At 34.8% G+C, this 19,647-nt stretch overlaps 2 protein-coding genes across 4 annotated transcripts; one reads left to right on the top strand and one right to left on the bottom strand.

Moving 5' to 3' along the window:
• Positions 1-1,585: 1,585 nt before the first annotated feature.
• On the bottom strand, positions 1,586-8,192 carry LOC141638253 (putative plant SNARE 11). Its single transcript, XM_074447660.1, has 10 exons — positions 7,707-8,192; positions 6,588-6,680; positions 5,392-5,485; positions 4,556-4,593; positions 3,818-3,906; positions 3,225-3,304; positions 2,604-2,660; positions 2,375-2,467; positions 2,223-2,297; positions 1,586-1,987 (listed from the first exon to the last, which is right to left on the bottom strand). Exons 1-10 carry the CDS (start codon positions 7,781-7,783, stop codon positions 1,877-1,879), a joined length of 807 nt encoding a protein of 268 aa, XP_074303761.1. The 5' UTR covers positions 7,784-8,192; the 3' UTR covers positions 1,586-1,876.
• Positions 8,193-9,025: 833 nt separating this feature from the next.
• LOC141638536 (uncharacterized) lies at positions 9,026-14,084 on the top strand. 3 transcript variants are annotated; one of them, XM_074447948.1, is made up of 4 exons: positions 9,026-9,283; positions 9,697-11,200; positions 12,544-12,705; positions 13,310-14,084. In XM_074447948.1, the coding sequence occupies exons 2-4, from the start codon at positions 9,788-9,790 to the stop codon at positions 13,352-13,354; spliced, it is 1,620 nt and encodes a 539-aa protein (XP_074304049.1). In that variant the 5' UTR covers positions 9,026-9,283; positions 9,697-9,787; the 3' UTR covers positions 13,355-14,084. The 3 variants fall into 3 exon arrangements, with proteins under 3 accessions (XP_074304049.1, XP_074304050.1, XP_074304048.1); XM_074447949.1 differs by having other exon boundaries at positions 9,026-9,234; XM_074447947.1 differs by having other exon boundaries at positions 9,026-11,200.
• The last annotated feature ends 5,563 nt before the right edge of the window (positions 14,085-19,647 follow it).

Genomic DNA, 19,647 nt, shown 5'->3' on the forward strand with positions numbered 1-19,647 from the left:
TCCTTAATATTTGTGCCAACATGAAATGAGAGGTTTATTGTGAATGAGAGGGAGTACATTATGAGTCAGACCCACCTCTGACTCTACCTTTTCGCTTTACTTGAGAAAATGTGGGGTTTAAGAAAAAAAGAACAAAAATAATATAACACGTGAGTTTTTTTTCATTAGATGTCTTCTTTTGAAAGTGGGGTCAAAACTCATATAGAGTTTAAGTTGAATATTGGATTCTCAAAACTCAACTTATAATTTTGTCAAGATTAGAGTAAATTATTGGTAGACAATAATTGAATGGTAGTCTTGAGTGAGCCAAAATCTTATCAATCCGTCTCATTGAAGATGGCCACTATCCGTCACAAGCTGAAGACGGATAGTGATCCTCTCACAAAATGCAAGTGGGTGGACAAGTGAGATATCCATTTACTCCCGCTTGCACTATCCATTTGCATTTTAGGAAAGGGACACTATCCGTCTTCAACTTGTGACGAATAGTATCCATCTTCAATAAGAATTTGTAAAATCTTATCTAAAGACTACCAATAATCATACCTCTCACAAACTAAGGGCAACGACTACGTAGGGTCATAAATCCTAAAGCAACAAACACTGAAAATTTGGAGCTCTTGTGACCCTGCCTTTCACGTGTGGACCCGTAAGTCGTAACTCCGCAAGGGAACATAGCCAAGATGTGATTTCATGATTTCATTGTAAAAAAAAGGGAAGACTTGTAAAAGTCGTAGTCAAATATACTCCATGTATGATGACCTTTACTTAGCAAATTCTATCGCTTGATGAGGTGTTGTACTCCCTCCTTGTTTTGATACTTTGAGCACTGAATTAATGGCAACATGTTCCTCCTATTTCTACTCGGTATGAACCCGAGTAGGAAATCGATTGCTATTTCATTTTCTAAACCGGTATTATACTCCGTATTTATTTAAGAAGCTTCCGTTGACATGATATCAGTAATTATTTAGCCATGCATGAATAATGAGTTGTGTAAGAAAAAAAAATTGGAAGCCAAATGCAAATGACTATTTATGGTCTTCCTCATTTCTAATGACTATTTATTGTCTTCCTCATTCCATCTTTAAACTATGACTTATCAATTGTACCTCGAGTTTAGTGGTTACGAGTCCACACTCTAACACTAATGACCAAGGTTCAAACACGGGTAGTCTGGTACCCTCCATTAATCCTTATCTTTAAACAATGACTTAGGATAAACAACATTAAACTATGACCTAGGATAAAACGATAATTTGAACATCCACATAATCTATTGTACATTTGTCACTCAATAACATTAATCACAAATAATCCCCTCCCCTTAATCTTTTTCCCTCTCTTTGATCTTTGTGTCAAAATTAAAAATAACAAATTACCAGGTTGCATTAAATAATTTCCAAGTCATTAAAAATGCGGAAGATTGGAAGTCCTCATCAACATCATTAACCGTCCATCCCTAAACTTTAATGTAAGATGACGTATGAACACATGACGCAGTTACCATACAGTACAATTCCTCAAGTTCCACCACTTTTGTTCACATGTTCACTCGCTTTCCAACTTGTCATTTCACTTTTCTCCCATACAATCATCCTCTTCATAAATGGGTATTCTATTAGACGTTTTATACAAGAATTTGTGGAAAGAAAAACAATTAATCGTCAATACAACTTTTGATACAAGCAAACATACTCCCATCATATATGGGTATTCTATCATGTAATACAACAAATCAATACTCGCAGATCTTACAAAAAAAAAATGGTTATTTCCCGCTATAGAGTACAATTGCGCCAAAACAGCCCACGTTCCAAAGTGAATTAGTGCTGGCATTTGGCAACGTCAACTCACGAGGGAGTATTATACACAATCAAGAATGAGAGTAACCTCGGAAATCATCATATGAAAGCAATTTTCGCGTTTGGGCTGGTGGGGCTAATCCAGGAATGTCCCGGATGTCTTTGTTGTTTGGATTCACAATCTGAAAATAACAAACGTAATCAAGCCATACAAATTAGCGAGTAGATGACTACTAACATAATGTACCATCCCCTTTCACATTAGGATTCTAGGTGTAGTAAACAAGACCCATTTGACTTTTCCCCACACTAAAATAGTCAAACGGACTTTATTCCATATGAAATGGAGGGAGAATTCCACAGGAAAACAAGGTAATGGAGAGATAAATTCAGCAAGTTGGAAAAGCGGAGTCAAACCTTGACAATTATAATGGCTATAACTCCCATTACTATAAGGAAGAGGAAGGCCATAATCAACTTATCAGTAGCAACCTGCAGAAGTTGGAGAGATAAGCAGCAACGAGACGTGATATATTACATTAACATGAAATATGTTTAAAGACAACTACCTGCCGACCAATTTCCTTAACTAGCTTTGAAGCCTTCTTGATCGAGAAGTTAATTGAGTCCAACTCGTTAACTATCCTACTCATTTGATCAGTCTGCACGCCAACAGAACTTATATCATTAATAAATTCTGCAGATAAAATTGCGAGGAACATGACAATAAGGATAGCTAGATAAATTACATGGAATACGTCCATTTTAACACTGAAAATAACACCTACAAGTGATCACCTGTGCTTTAAGAGCTGCTGCAGTTTCTGTTCCAACCCCAATTGTTTCTTGAACAATCTGTATCACGTAAACGAAGTTACTGAGGAACCACACAAAAACTTATATGAGACTATTTTTACAAGTGAGGCCAACACATTAACCTTATATTAGATGAAAAGACATGTATTTGGCTTGGTTTTGCATGTGAGACCGTCTCATAAAGGACTCAATGAAGTACCATCATATAGCAGTATAGACTATGGACAGATGAACAGTGTATTCCAATTAATAACATGTAAGATGAATCTATAAGCAGACTACTCCATCCTATATCAGAGTTGAAATGCTGATTGCTGACTGCAGATACATGCATGTTTTAACAAGAAGTCCCAGTCATGCCAAATTTGTATCAACCAGATTTGAAAGGTTCAGTACAGTGGCAGGCAATGTAATAGACCAACCAAAACTCCATCATCAGGAAATGCCAGATGAACATACAGCAGGTCTAATCAACGATCAACTACTGGGATTTGCTTAAAGCCTAGGTGGGCAGTGGGAAGATGGCCTAACCATGTCAGTGTCATAGCTGTCAATTCCATTCTGGAGACAAAAGAGAGATATAAAGGTACCAAAGAAACAAACCTTCTTCCCTCTATCAATAGCTTGATCGGTTTCATCCATCATTTGATGTCCATGATCAACAAGTTGCTGATTTGTCATAGCTGCGGGGTGACAGGAGATATAAGTAGATAAAATGAAAAAAAGTGGACACTCAACGGAGTAAAATGCATACAACTGCAACTAGGCCTTGTGTCAACCTAAACAAACTTTTGTTTTTTCTAGCCCATCATTTTTCATGAGTAATTGGCATTGGATTCATTAAAACAAAACCATGCAAAAAGACAATTAAATTGTTATGCAGTATCAATGGGTACACATATCTGAATGAGTTATGAAATATGTAAATGTGCTTATTTAAAAACGATAACCTTCTTGATTTCACATTAAAGACAAGGACAGTAACAATGGAAGTGTCAAAAAGAAACGTAGATGAACCAAGTTAAACTAAAAAAAATACTCCATAAAAGGCATTCTTAATTAAATTTGTATGTCCATCACAAAAAAATAGTCCAAGTTGCTTTAGCTTAGAACCCTTTAGAATAATTAAAATGATAACAGAGCATATAAGCTATGAAGAAGCATAATAAGAGAACTCTACTTCAAATTATGCTTACAGGAAGCCAACAAAACATTTCCTTCTCCAGCCCCTTCGTTAGGTCCTTCAAATAAATCAGCCCGTTTGTTTTCAAGATTGGTCGCATACCTGATAACCATAAGGATGATTAGTAAGAAGTGTCAGCCTATGCTTAGCAGTTAACAGGATATATGCAAGGAACATCAACCATGGAATGGTAAAAAATTTAATAAAACAATTCAATTTAGAACAAACAGTCAAAGAAAAAGAAAGAACACAGCAAACACAGTGGAGATTCCACAAGCCCTGCACATAGATATAGCATCGACAAACTTGCTGGTATAAGAGATACTTGTATTTCTATATGTTCATGCATTGAAGGTCAAATTTTCATCCATTTAAGAGAATAAAACACTAGCTCATAATGACCCAGGTCAAAGGCAGACACGGAAATAAGCAAGACCGATCTTAGGATGAAAGTAAGTACCTAATGGTTATTAACTCTACTAAGCTATGAATACCAACAGCGATATCCGTATTCATTCTTAATTGCAATATTCATTCTCGTTACTCGTTAGAATACGCAAAATTAGAAAAAAAAAAAAAAAAAAACAAGGCCCGGCAGAAATGGTCAACTGTAACAGAAACATCCAATCTATGTAACGGAACACAGTCAAGTAAATGACAACAGCAAACCCACATCGAAAATCTGATCTTACAAATCATAAACTGAGATCTGTATGCAAAAAGCACAATGGGATTAAAACAGCCAACTTACTGCTTTTTCATAGCGACATAAGAATTCAACTCTTTAATCTGAGAAAAAAGAAAAAAAAAATTCTTAGTACCATTTAGCATATATAAATGCATGCCTAACTTGAGCAAATAAATGAGTAAGAAGAAAGTCCCATTTAAAACGATTTTATTATAACCTACTATGAAACTGCATCGTGAATTCGTGATTGAGGCTAAATGAATCACGTACAATGGTTAATGATCAACGATGATATAAAGAATGGGTTACTACTAATATGGATTTTGTCAATGGCAAAATGGTCACCAACAGAAAAAAGATCACTAGCTAAAATGGTCACTGACGATATTAAAAAGGTCACTTCTAATATATGACAGGTCACTTTATTTTGTTGAATAAGGTGATCATGGTTTTACCAAGAACTTGTGTAAGGCCACCTTACACAAGACTTTTTTTTTGGTCTAACAAAGACCGCACTTAGTCGCATTACAATAGAGGGGAAGGGGGATTTGAACCTGGGACCTATTGCCCACAATCACTCCGTCTTAACCACTAGACTAAGACATCTTCGGTACCTTATACAAGTCTATGTGAATAAGTAATTTGGAAATAGAGTATCTTCCACATTAGAATTTTGCCCAAGCTTTATCAATCATGAAACTGGGATATTATATAATTCCTTATTAGCATCCATTAAAAGGTGGTCTCTTTCCCAAAGAGGTTTGTTCTCCTGACAAACGCATAATACGGTACTAAACCAACAATTTTATAATTAAAACCACAACTTTTCTTTTTAAATGACAATATCACTATACGTCCCAACTTGAAGAACTCAAGTAACTTGAGTAAAAACTACAAACCATTGATTGTTTTTTCTCATTCAATATCCTGCTTGTGTTCGCATCATTCATGCTTTCCATTTCCTTTACTTCTCGATCAAAATCTTTAATAAGCCTGCAAGAAAGTTATCGTTACCAACACAGCTTACTAGAAGGAGAGACAACAATTGAGATTTCTGAATTATTTTTTTTTTTTGAATTTTTTCCATTTTTCAAAATATGTTACGGGAATTTTATAAGATGGAGCCATTCCAAACAATAAGAGGGTGTACGGTTTAACAGTGCCAGCAAAAAAATTAAAAATCAGATACATAATACAGTAGTATGCAACAAATTCATGCCCTTGACTAAACTGTACATGTATTTCATGAAAAATGAGAAATTTAAGAGTACCCCACATAAGACAAAGAGGAGAAGGTTTTTAAAAATCAGAAAAAATAAATAAATAAAAAGATATGCTATTAAGACACATGAGATGAGCACTGATTGAAGGACTAGCTTGTAAGAAATTATCGAGATTTTGTAAAATGGAGCCACTATAGAGTACAACCACCTTATCCTAGTAAGGGCTCCCCAAAATGACAAGGTAAAGGGGAGTAGCCAGTAGGTCTAGAGTGTATGACTTAAATCATCAAACAATTCCTACAGATGGTGTTGTATGATGCAACTCTAGCTCGACTCTTGACAAACCTTGAAATGAGATCAAAGTCATGCAAATTTATTACATGTTAATAATTAAAGCTTTTCCATAATCAAGATCATCTACATGAAAGGATTCAACCACTCAAGACCCTATCAGGGACAAAAGAATGTTTCCGTTATCAAGAATCTCAATTTAATATCATTGAGTGTTCACCAAAATTCATCATCAAACTTATTATGCGACAACGATGCTAGTCCACCATAACCCAGAACCCTAACACTTCGAATTTACTCGTATTCAATAAATTAACTCCTTGAACTATTTGAGAGTGGAGACAATATAACTGCAGCTTGCACTCATCGCACAAACGTTTCAAAGAATGATATTATCAAACTTCCAAGGTGGTTTATATGGCATGAGAATTTGTGATGATAGTGAATTTTGGATTGTGAAGAAAACAGAAAATTGTGTGGCGGAATGCAAACACTGCTGATCTCAAGTCAATATTCATACAAGAGCTCCTAACTCATATAGGCTATAGCATACAAAAATTAAAGGGGTTCGTTAAAATTACCTTTTGCAATCCCGCATCTTATCAGTGAGCTCTTCCAACTGCCTGCTCTGTCGGCTAGACTCTTTGATCTTCTCCAATTTTTGAAACCCATTTCTGTTGGAAAAAAAACACAGATCCAAGACTCATCAGCTACGCTGTAAGCCCTATCCACATAAACAAACGACAGAGTACAATCATACAAGTTCATTTTAGAAACAATGTGATACCACCAAAATTCAACTCTTTACTTCAGTGCATCCCTACACGCCACGACTATACACATTACACAGCTCACCCGCTGCTGTAACAATGAAACATCAACGGTGCAACAGCATCACGCACTATATGATATGTCCAAACCCAGTTATATGGTTTTGAGGTCCAGTCAGTGGATGCTCAAACTGAATCGGTGAACTAGGTCGTTAGAGTGCTTAATATTTGAAGCCACAAGCATTTTACGAGTTCAAACCCATTCCCTAGACCAAAGTGAGCACCAAGCCATGCAATAGTGGTCCAAAAACAAACCCTTGTAAAATTGTACACTATTAAAACATTTATGCCCACTCGACCCATTGACCCACTTTAATTACTAACTAACCTCGCTCTGTTCCAGCCATTTCACTACATTATCTACAATCTCCTCACATATTTTGAGAAATGTGGTAATGTCGACATAACTGATGAAGTAATTACCCTACTAAATAAACAAGGAGAAGCGAAAAGTAATATTCGCTTTATTTTGTTAATTGAACATTAAAGTTCACTAAAATTCCAAGATAATATCCCGGTACCAACTTTACTTTACCATTAAACAAAGGAACATTTTCAAGAACCTTTTTCGTCTAATTATATACTTAATCCGTTTCATTTAATTGTATACGTTTTTCAAAATATGTGGGAAGTATCGACATGTAACATCTAGCTAGATCCCAACAATATAAACTCATATATAAACTCATAAGGCCATAACATTAGCTCAGTGAATAATATTTGTTAATCAAATACAAATAACGAGCATGAAATGCAGTTCAAACAAACATACATTGTCAAATTACATATACAATATTGGCAAACATTAAAATCAACAAAAATAAATATAAAAAAGATAAAAATTTTAGAAAATATAATGAGAAATCTTACGATAATGCACGGAACATATCGCTGATTTGACCATCGAGGTCCCCCAAAGCTTCGCTGATCGACGACAACGACGACATTTTCAATCTCTAAAAATATTTCCAATATCAAATCACAAGATTAAAAATATCATGCTATGTACACAAGAATAATTCGCCTAACAGTAATCGCAAAATTGTCAAGTGAATGTTGGATCTAGGGTTTAATTTAGGTTTGAATGATTGAATTTGAGGAAAGCGAAATTCAAAGGGATTGAAATGAAGGCCAAAGTTTTTTGTTTAATTATATCAGGATTTAATTAGCAGGCTATTTTGTTTAAGGAGTAGACTACACGGTCAACAAATTTAATAAAATTGTTCGTCTCTTTCACGAATTTAAGGGGGATTTTCTCTTATTCATTTGGGCGGGGATTAGGCCGTTTAAGCAAAATGAGAAGAGGCCACAAGGTAGAGCCGGTAAAAACTGATCGGATTCGAATGACTTGAATTCAACCTGATAAAATCTGATAAAGGGGAAATCGACTTGCTCTGGCGCAATAGTTAATTGATAAACGATATCATTTTTAGCTGGATCTAAACTAACCAGTGATCTTATATTGACCAAATTCGATCGATGATATGATAGCCAATTAGCTTAAGAATTGTCAAATTAACATTCATTTTAATTGTTTTCACTAAAAACTAACATAAATACGCCTAGACATCACTTTAACATGAAGTTATCGATCTTAAATTACACATAAGATAAAATACATGATAATAACTTCACCTTCGAATTGAACTCGATCGACTTGTCATCCGTGATGACCTAACTAATCACCCGGCAAAATTGTAACCGATTCGAACCCCTTATTGACCTAACACAACTCACAACCTGAACCTAATATGATTCAATTCACTTTTACCCGACCAATAACCGATTTGAGTGACCCAATTACCGACTCTAAGTGTAAAATAGATAGATGGTTGGATTATTTTTAAAGCTTTGACTTAGATCTGTAGAAGTACTTTCCTTTTTTATCCAATTATCTATAAGAATACTAAAATGAATTTATATAATTTGATTTAAAATGAGATTTGAATTACAAATTAATATACTCCCTCAGTATATTGATATTGATTATTAAATAACAAATGGACTAAGAAAAGAGGAGGAAGTCAATTATTGAATGATAACTGAACCAAATTGAGTATAAATGATCAAATTACTCATTAAATTTATTCTTAAAATAAAAATAACAATAATGAACTAATACACCAAATAAAATAGGACAACAAATAAGTAACAAATTTAATTCGTCATTACCAAGACCAAATGAAAAAGATAGAGCTTTCAAAATTGAAATCCCTCTCTTCTCTCTTTGCATGTCCATTCTCTCTCTCTCTCTCTCTCTCTGCTGCTATTTACACTTTCTCTGCCCAAACTAATGCTCTTTTTCGTCCCTCATTGCCTTCTTCTATCCACAATTATTTATACAAATATCACTTGTCTCTTCTTCATTTACTTCTTCCGCCATTGTTGCTCTTTTAAGGTTCATCTAAACATTCTTAGATTTCTACTTCTCTTTCTCATTATTAAAGGTTTTTCTGCTTACCCTTTTCTTTCTTTTTTTCCTAATTCTACTACTACTACTACTTGTGTTGGGCATGATTTATGAGTAGTTTCACACTCAGTGGCGGGGGCGAAAAAATGTCATTGAGGCGAGCGCCCCGCTAACCCTCCCCCAAGCTCCGGCACAGTTGACAATGGACATTGATTTTGGCATGATTTATGAGTACTCTCATTCATAATGTTGTTACATTAGATAGTTTACTTTGACTTATTTAGTGTCATTATGATGTATGCATGTTTGTGGTAAGGGTAAGACTGCCTGCATACGACCTCCCTCAGTCCCTCACCTGCAATTTTGCGGAAGCTGTCGAGGCATTGTTGTATGCATGTTTATAGAAAATTAGAACGACAATTGATGATTCTATGTTGGTAATTGCTGCAGATTCATCCTTTGTGGCTATATAGTTTTCTTTCCTTTCCTTTCCTTTCCTTTCCTTTTGATGTGGTTTGATATAGAATAAGAAAAGAAAAGAATGGAGTCTACACCGGTAGGTAGAAGAACGCGTCTTCAACAAGCCATAAAAGATAAGGAGTTGAGTGAGGAAAAAAAGCAGCGATGGTTCAATGCTAGAAATAAGTGGAGGAAGAGGATGAACAAAGATGTTAATTTAGGGGTAGTTAATAATGTCAATGATGATTGTGGAGAGGAGGGTATTAAGGTTAATAATGCTGTTGGGACGAATTCCGTTAACCACAATATTAGTGTTGGGGAAAATCGTAGTTTAGGCGGTGCTGATAATGATCATAATAGTAATGAAAAGAGCAAAGTTGTTTGTGATGGGAATGTCGAGGATAGTGATGATTCCTTGCAAATACTTGAAGAGAAATGGAACCCTGATTACTGTTATGAAAGTCATTCATCAGTAACTGCTTCTGACTCCGATGGTGAGACTATTGGTTATTGTGAGGGAGCTGAAGATGAAGTAAGGAGTTCCAGAAAAACACTTGGATTATCTTCACAGCAAGTATTTGGTTTAGGCTCTTCATCTAGTGGAAAAGATAAAAAAGAGATTAGTGATGCTAAGGTGGATGGAGAGGATTCTAATGGTAATATATTGAAGAGAAAAGATAGACATAAAAAACGAAGAATCTCAAATATTGGTGTTTTTCGTAGATTTGATGGGTTGTTTTTGCCTAAAGAACCTGAGAACAATGCTCGACAACAAGATTTTGTGAGTAGACGAACAAGGTCTCACCTCAAACCCAAGTTGTCTTGGGAGAAAAGAGGGAATGGTACTTTTAGTCACCCTGTCACCATTGATGATGGATCATCTTCCTGCTCAGATGGTGATGAATTGCGGAACAATCATGTCTCCGACAACACCACGTCTTGTGAAAATGGTACCTCGGGAAAGAGAGGTCCGTCAGGCAGGATTAATAAGCCTGAGGTTAGCGCAGAGTCCAAGGATGACAAGGGAGGTGAGAACGTTGTCAAGAGAAAAAGAGGGAGGCCTCCTAAGAATAGGAATGGTGAGAAACAGGTTGGGTTTAAAAGGAAAACACATAGTTTGAAGACTAATGAGGTTGAGAACATTATGCTTAACACAATCTCGGAGAATCGAAATGCCAGGTTGGAGATCTTTGAATCTTCTGTAAGTGAAGGGTATCTTCCCTTAAAGTTCAGATTCCCGGTCCATAATTCACTGCCCGAGAAGTCCGATGAGGTTGAGAACATTATGCTTAACACAATCTCGGATAATGGAAATGCCAGGTTGGAGACCATTGAATCTTCTGTAAGTGAAGGGTATCTTCCCTTAAAGTTCAGATTCCCGGTCCATAATTCACTGCCAGAGAAGTCCGATGATGAAGAACAAATAGAAAGGCTCTTCAATGATCTAGATTTTTCTCTTCAAGCTTGTGATGCTGGTTGTTCAGTTTCTCTCCCGGTAAGGTTTACTTATCACCATCTTTGTTTGTTGGGCCTATAAACCCTCTGATATATTCTTACTTGAGGCTGTAGTGAATGAGAATTTCGGTCATTTTCATTAAAAAAAACAGTAGTCCGAGTAAACGTTACAAAAACGGGCCTAGGAAGCTTTCAAAAAATCCATGGGGTACTATTTAGCGCACAGCTGACTGGGAGTTTACTGTGTGACATTTATCATGCTTCTAAGCTCTTGATGATGATGATGAATTGATGATTATATTGTTATTATATCATAATTTTGGTTCTGTGTGAAAGGTATTGAACAGATGATGATCAAATTTTTACCTTTCACTGCATAAAAGGCATATACGCCTAGTTGGTATATAAAAATTTTATGTATGATTTCTTACGACTGTTGGAAGGTGGTAACGTATTTGACTTGCACTTGTATAGATCTGTTCCATATTTTGATAACCCTAACTCAACTCGTTTGACAGGTCCTGTTATGATGAACCAATTTAATTGAAACAGACATGTTCCATTCTTAGTTCTTACCTTCTTAGTTCTTACCTTAAATCGTTCTCTTGAGTTCATCTTCGGTTAGGCTGAATTTCTGACATTACCGGACCGGTGAATAATTTCTCATGGAACGATGGTTCAGAGTTTAGTGGTTCTCTTGTAAGCTAAGCACAAAGCTGTCTTCAACCCCTTAGTCCGCATAATCTCCTTAGTTATACACTTATACTTGATAGATGAACCATCTCAACCAAAACCTTAAGGTGATGGTTGAGGCCCAACTATTATAAATATTCCTATTACGTTCCCTCACTCAAATGCCCGTCGGGCTTGAAGAGTGGTTAGTTGTGCACCGGCTCTCCGTACCGTATGCTGGGTTTCCATTTCGAGTTTTTGAGGGGTTTTGAGGTTGCCAAGATTCGAACCCGTGACCTTCGGTCACACTGGCTTTGATACCATGATAGATGAACCATCTCAACTAAAATCTTAAGGTGATGGTTGAGGCCCAACTATTATAAATATTCCTATTAATACTCTCTTCATTTCACTGGGGAAAAAGGTCAAATGAGGTTTATTCATTGAACTGGAGGACTTATAGTAATGCTGTCAATAGTGACGATAATTGAACTGAAACAATTACATGCATATTCTGTTGTTGAATTTTATGTTCTTGAATTCTGCAGACTTGTAGTTTATATACTCTAATCGTGTACATACACATGATTTGTTCCTGCTGTTGCTATCTTGTTTGGATGGCCAAGACTTGTAGTGTAGATAAGTCCTTTTCTCTGGTTGTCAGACCTTTTCTTTTAATTTTAACTAGCACATTATGTGTGTGAATCATAGGACAAAGAAGACGATAATGTTCTTGTCTATGAAAGTGATGTTGTGCCAACGGAGTTGTGCCGTCAAGGAAAGCACAATTTGATTCTTGAGGATGAAATTGGAATTAGGTGCAAATTCTGCTCATTTGTGAAGATTGAAATAAGAGATATCACACCAGCTTTTGTAAGTCTTTGCTTTTTTTTCCTTGTGTTTTTGAAGACAAAATTTCCAGCTTTTTATACGAGTATTATTTTAAGAAAACAGGCGCAAACTTTCAAGTTTTCAATCAAGAGATGTTCTCTTGTAACTTGTAAGTTAATTCAATTTCTGTTCAGTGATTCAGAGCTTCTAATACTTGGCTGCACTTGGTCAATAGTCAGTGTGTATATCTTTGGAGATAGGAGACCATGTATTTTGCTTATGAAAACTTTCATAACAATCATTTTTCTCAAAAGTCAAGGTCAGTGAGTCTCCCTTAAGACGGATGGTAAGTTGGTAACCATCTTGGCATTAAAACGGGTCAAATGTCATCCAACTTGAGCATTTAAGACAAATCTTTTGCTTTTCCATATGCATTATGCTTTTGTCGTATTCATACTATTTGACCCATTTAAGCTTAAGACGGATACACTCGTCTTAAACAAGAATTTTTCAAGGTCATAAGGTTATGATTCATTCAACTTGACCATAACTTTATGGTAAGACCGTCTCATAGGAAAGTTTCCATGTTCTGATTCATTCCACTAGGTCCTTTGGTGACAAATTATTCTTGGTTTTACCTGTGTAGCACAACAATCCATTCGGGAGAATTAGAAAACAAGAACCACCATAGTATCCTTTATGATGAATGTGGTGGCTTGGGACTGGATCCTTCAAACTTTCGTCAAGCGGTATCCAATGTTGAAGCCTGTCACTATCTCTCTCAGGCACCCCGTACTCTCGTAGTGTGCTCCTTTACATGTCAAAAAAGAATTTATCAGATGGCAATATGGCATGTTACATAACATGGCATTTCATGACACGGACAAAACTGAACTTTTCTGGCAGAGAGGACTGGAGGTTTTTAAATATGCTGAAAAAGCCGAGAAGCTTCTAAACAATCTGAATCGGAAAGCTTTGATCTCGGGCGGCGGGGTATCAGCGGGGAAAGCTTAGTCTTATTCTTTCCTTACCCTGAGGAATAATGACAGTATCTTTCAGGATGTCTAGACTAAGGTTGAGACACTTGAGACAGCGAAGAATCATCCTTTCCGCCATTCAGGGGCATTTTTCTGAACAAATTTGAAGAGAATCAATCATATCATTGTTTTCTTGGCTAGGGAAGAGTCTGGGAATCTTGTTGTACCAGGTATTTATGAGAACCATGGAAAGAAAACTACTCCGTAATTCAGAATGCCAGTGCGGGCGATGATCAAAGAATTGTGGAGCTGAGGAAATGCATGAAATAAAGAAATATAATTAAGGCAATCATTTGTGTTTTCTTTGAGTGCTTATGTTTCAAACACGAGCAAACTGTTTTGTGTAAAATGTCTTCTGTTTAGAATATTTCAGTTTTGGCTTCATTGAGCTATGCGCTATTGATGCTTGCCTTGATGTAGTTCTCTATGGTAATTCTAGTGATGCTTACAACGCGGTGGACAGTTTAACTAAGGCATTCATTTAATCATACGGAGTAGTTCATATTCCGACATTTTAATTCTTTGTTCCATGATGCAAGAATCTGGCAAGTAACTGGTGTTTTTGTTTTAGGTAAGCTCCATATCTCACAAAACTTCTTAATTCACCAATTCAACTTGATTATATATACTAGTTTTATTCTCGTGCAATATGGTTTGCTCATTAAAATTTTATTTACAAAAATGGATAGATGAACAAAAATTCAAATAAAAATGCGAAAACAAAAGCAGTTGCTTATTACTTAGTCTATTTCTTACGAAATGACTTATTTAATTTTGCTTTTTTCTTATGAATTGCTCATTTTCATACTTGAGTATGATTTGTGTGACTAAACTTTAATGTTGAAATCGTGAAACCCACAAGCCCCTCGTATATATATATTTGATTTCATAATCCTTGTACCAAAAACAAATGAATTAAATTGTAAAAATTGGAGGGAAAATACCATGTATAAGGACCTATTAGTAAAGGAAAAAGAAACCATTTTTACAGGAAAGCTGACATTCTGATACCATTATAAATTTGGAAAAAAAAATTCGATATGACGATTATTATTATCACATATAAGAAACTTAAAAGCATGAAACCTAATTTAGATTACGGGTCATGTCATTTACTCATATAGTCATATGTAATTCAGATTACAGGCAAAGTTCAGGTGTCGTGTTAGGTATATATCGAGTTATTTTTGCCAAGTCTATGTGCAAATCACCTCCACAACTTTCAATACGTGCAAATTAACCCCATAACTTTATGTTTTGGTGCAATTTAACTCCATTTAATTAATTTACCTGATTTTTCCACACTCTTATTTATTTTTCATTTTTCTTTTTGAAAATATATTTATTTCTTATCTAGTTTCCTTCATATTTGTTAGAAATTTAGTTAATTGACCAATCTACCCCTACACACTCCATTTATTCTTCAACCCAAATTCACCTTCTTCCCTGATATGCTTTACTGCTTCTCCGTTCATTCTCAAACAACAACAGCAACGCCCATCAACACCATGGCTCGAATTCGACTCACACCTCCGCCCTTAACACCGGCGAAGAATAGCAGCCGCTACAAGCCTACAACCAATCCGAAACCCGTGATCCGATTCATACAACCGCCACCAGAGGTTTTCCGCTGCACCAAAGTCCAAACAAGCCCAGAAACAGGTCGCATCACTCGCACAACCACCTTGGCGGAACACCCGAAACGCGAAACCATCATCTCCATTCTTTGTGATTAACTTATTATAGATGTTCAATTATTGGATTAGAGCCAAAATGGGAAAATTGGAACAAGAAAATCATCATCAGTTGATAGCTATAGTGATATTGCCTTAAGATGAAGGAGTTGATCAGCAATAGGAGCAGGGTTTTAAATAGCGGTATCGGTCGCGATCGCGGTCGCGGTAACGGAGTCGCGGAATCGTCCCCGACTCGGCCGTCGCGCTCTGAATCGCTATTATCTCTGTTATCTCGGTGATATTTATTTTACAAGCTTTTGTAGATATTTCATCATCTATTGACAATTTCATATAAAGTTAAGATTGATTCTACTTAGGATATTTAAATTGACCAATGCTATACAGTTTGTAAGAGCTTTTCATTAAAAAACTTGGTTCGGTACAAGTCATAACTCGTTCATATCGGGTTCACCGCGGGTTGTATCGGGCCTAGTTGGCCGATACACCTTATAAATCGGTCGTCTCGGCCGATACTTTCTTGTTTTCAATTTGCCCGATACATCTCGGGATATCTCGTATCGGCGGCCTCCGATACCGATACATCTCGGGCGATACGTATCGTATCGGCCGAGATTTAAAACCATGAATAGGAGTATCAATGAAGAAGATAAATTAAAGCAGACGATAAAATTAGGAGATGTAAAAGGTGGTGGTATGGTACGGTGATAAACAAAGGGTAGATTTGGGTTTTCACATATTAGTAATATTATAAGTGAAAGTTTAATATTAAATAATCATGTTAATTCAATTTTTATGTTTTAATTTGTAAAAGTTTAATAATAGAATTGAATTGCTCCAAAATATAAAGTTATGGAGTTAATTTGCACGTATTGAAAGTTGTGGGGGTGATTTGTACGTAGGACAAAACGTATGGGGCTTATTTGCCACTTCACCCTTTCCTTATGTATTACCCTCTTGTCTTATTCATACTATTTTGACATTTTGACTGATATTAAACTTAAACGGATACACCTATCTTAAATGACAATTTGTTAAACACGTTTAACAAAAACACATACGTGAACAATTATTTATTATGACCGTAATTAAGCCACAACAAAATTCAATCTCTGGAGAATATAACCCATTGAATTGGGCTAATCCCCACTCCCAAAAAAGCATCCCATTAAAATTAATAACCCTAAACTGCTAAACATAAAAGGCGACGATACTACTCTATTGCTCCATCGCCTTTTTCATTTCATTATGATAAAAAATAAAAGTCCAAATAAATGCTTCCCTAAATTGCTCCTTCAGAGTAAAAAGAAGACCAAGTAGCATGAATCTCATTCACAACCTCTTAATCTACCACTTTTGATCTTATTCAACTTCAACAAATGTTTTGGATTTCAATTCGTCTTTATTGAAATAGTTTTCACGAGATTTATGATAATTTAGGACTTTCATTCCAATTTATGAGGTTTGATGATAATATCAATTTTAATCGTTTGATACCAAGTAAAAAGAAATTACTCTTTTAAATGTGTTTTTTCTATACTTATTTCATAGGATTTTATTTCGTTTTTATTTGAAAATCTAATTGTTTTGAGATTTTTCTTTTTAATCTTACATTTTTTTTTAGATTTATGATGATATTTTATTTGTTCTTTAGCTTATATACCCAAATTTGCTCCATACAATTTATAAAAAATATTGTGATTTTTTATATGAAATTATAGTAACATTGTTATAATATTGCAACTTTTTTTATTTTTGTTGTTTAGCACATGAATAAATATGCCAACTTTCCTTTTTATGCTTGTACTACAATTTAGTTTATGTTTTAGTGTAAATTAAAGTGAATTTTGTAAATAACCCCCATTTATGTTCTAATTTTTACAAATAACCCCCACTTATGTCCGTTTTTACAAATTACCACCTTAAATATCACTTAATCCCAAAAATTACCACCAAATGTTGATTACGCTAACGACTTTTATAAAACCCGATCTATATACGACATTCCGTCTTAAACTTTTACAATATACCTAAACTACCCTTACCTTATCTATTAACTCCCTCTCCCCCAAACTAACAGCAGCATTCATTTACTCCAAAAATTAAATCGACAAAATCCCCAAATGTGAAAATATAAACCCTAATTGAATTTCTTCTTCACAACAACTCTTGAATCAACCAACAGTAAAGAGTTTCAGGTGACTCTTATTCTGCCATTAGATTTGGTGACATTTTTTTGTTATTTTTTTGTCATTGAACCTCACATTTTTTTTGTCAAAGTTGATAAATGTTAGTCAATGGGAGTAATATAAATGATAGGAAGGGGACATGTTATGTAAACATGAGTGATAAAAGAGCACGAGATAAATCGATTTACCACGAGAGAACGGTGCTCACCACAATCATGATTGTAAAAAGACGGAAGAATATAAACTGCATTCCCAACCCAGATTGACTAACCATTTCAACTCGAAATGCATTAATACGAGCTAGTACATTAACCATTCAACATTCAATCAAAGAGGGTTTTTAACAAAGAGGGTGTAGAAACAGTCATAGCTATGCTGAACATACACCAAATTACTACATAAAAGTGCTAAAATTAAACTGACGATTTTGCTATTACAAATCACACCACCTAACAAATTAAACAAGTCCTATTACATTATATTACAAATCCCTCCTTCGCAATTCTTGATTTGGGGTAGTAGAGTTCTTCTCAAATGTTGATTTGTTTGATTTAGTAGTTGTTTTGGTTGATTCAAGAGTTGTTGTGAAGAAGAAATTCAATTAGGGTTTATATTTTCACATTTGGGGATTTTGTCGATTTAATTTTTGGAGTAAATGAATGCTGCTGTTAGTTTGGGGGAGAGGGAGTTAATAGATAAGGTAAGGGTAGTTTAGGTATATTGTAAAAGTTTAAGACGGAATGTCGTATATAGATCGGGTTTTATAAAAGTCGTTAGCGTAATCAACATTTGGTGGTAATTTTTGGGATTAAGTGATATTTAAGGTGGTAATTTGTAAAAACGGACATAAGTGGGGGTTATTTGTAAAAATTAGAACATAAATTGGGGTTATTTACAAAATTCACTAAATTAAAACATTTTAATATATGGAGAGTGAAACTTTGAAAAGTGGGATGAGAGAGGCTAATTAAATAGCAAAGGTGAAGGTGGGGTTTCTAACAAATGAGAAGTCTTTGTTTTTCCCTAAATTCAAGGGACCAATTAGAAGAGTTTAAAAAACTCAGCTTTTATACTAGGTAGATGAGTCAACTAGGGATGACAATGGATAGAATATAGATAGGATTTGGATAGGATCTTATAAGATCAGATCCGATTCATATTTACAGGATTTGAAATTTTCATGTCCATATCCGGATTTGTAGGATCTGGAGTGGATTAGTATATATTCATATCCTTTTGATAATAAAAGAAAACTACCTCTTAAAATATGAAAATATTAATTTTAATTTTTGAATTTTACTGCAACTTAAGATACTATTTTTCTCTATTAGATACAAATAATAGAGCTAAATTTTAAAACATAAAAATAAAGTTTTTTAAAATTACAATAATACTAAAAAAACATCTTTTTTTAATCGAAAAATGTTAATCAGACAAAATTCATGGTTTGATTTATGAAAAAACATTAAAAGACAAAGCATATAGTTTTACTATTTGTTTAACTTAACTTATTGTTTAAGAACATAAAATAAAAATGGATCTAAGAGTAGTATCTGGATCTCGACCATACGAAATATATCCATATCTTTATCTACTAGATTTCAAATATTGTAATCCATATTCGGTCTGTAGATCTGGGAAGGATTTAGATTGTCTTGCCATCCTAGTGTGGACTATGGATCACCAAATAAATGTTCATAGTCGTAATTTCGCAGCAAGTGGATTATATATTCAATGTACTACTACCATTTTTGTAGTTTTTTGAGCATTATAATAAAGTTTTCGAGTTTTTTTTTTGTTTCTGAGTTTTGCTATAAAGTTTCTGAGTTCATTCACTTAAACATTAAGCTCAAAAAATTACAATATAACTTAAAAACGTTACTTATAAGCTCAGTTAAATTTGAGTTTTGAAGGCAAAAAATTAAAATGTAACTTAGAAACTTTAAAAAGCTCAGAAAAAATACATATAAGCTCAATAACAAATGAAGTCCTAAATACTACATCCGATATAGATTCCTATTTCTCGTAATTACGTCACATAAGCATTTTTCCCGTTCATATAGC

This window comes from Silene latifolia, unplaced genomic scaffold (genome assembly GCF_048544455.1).
Source record: "Silene latifolia isolate original U9 population unplaced genomic scaffold, ASM4854445v1 scaffold_20.1, whole genome shotgun sequence".
Classification (NCBI taxonomy): Eukaryota; Viridiplantae; Streptophyta; class Magnoliopsida; order Caryophyllales; family Caryophyllaceae; genus Silene; species Silene latifolia.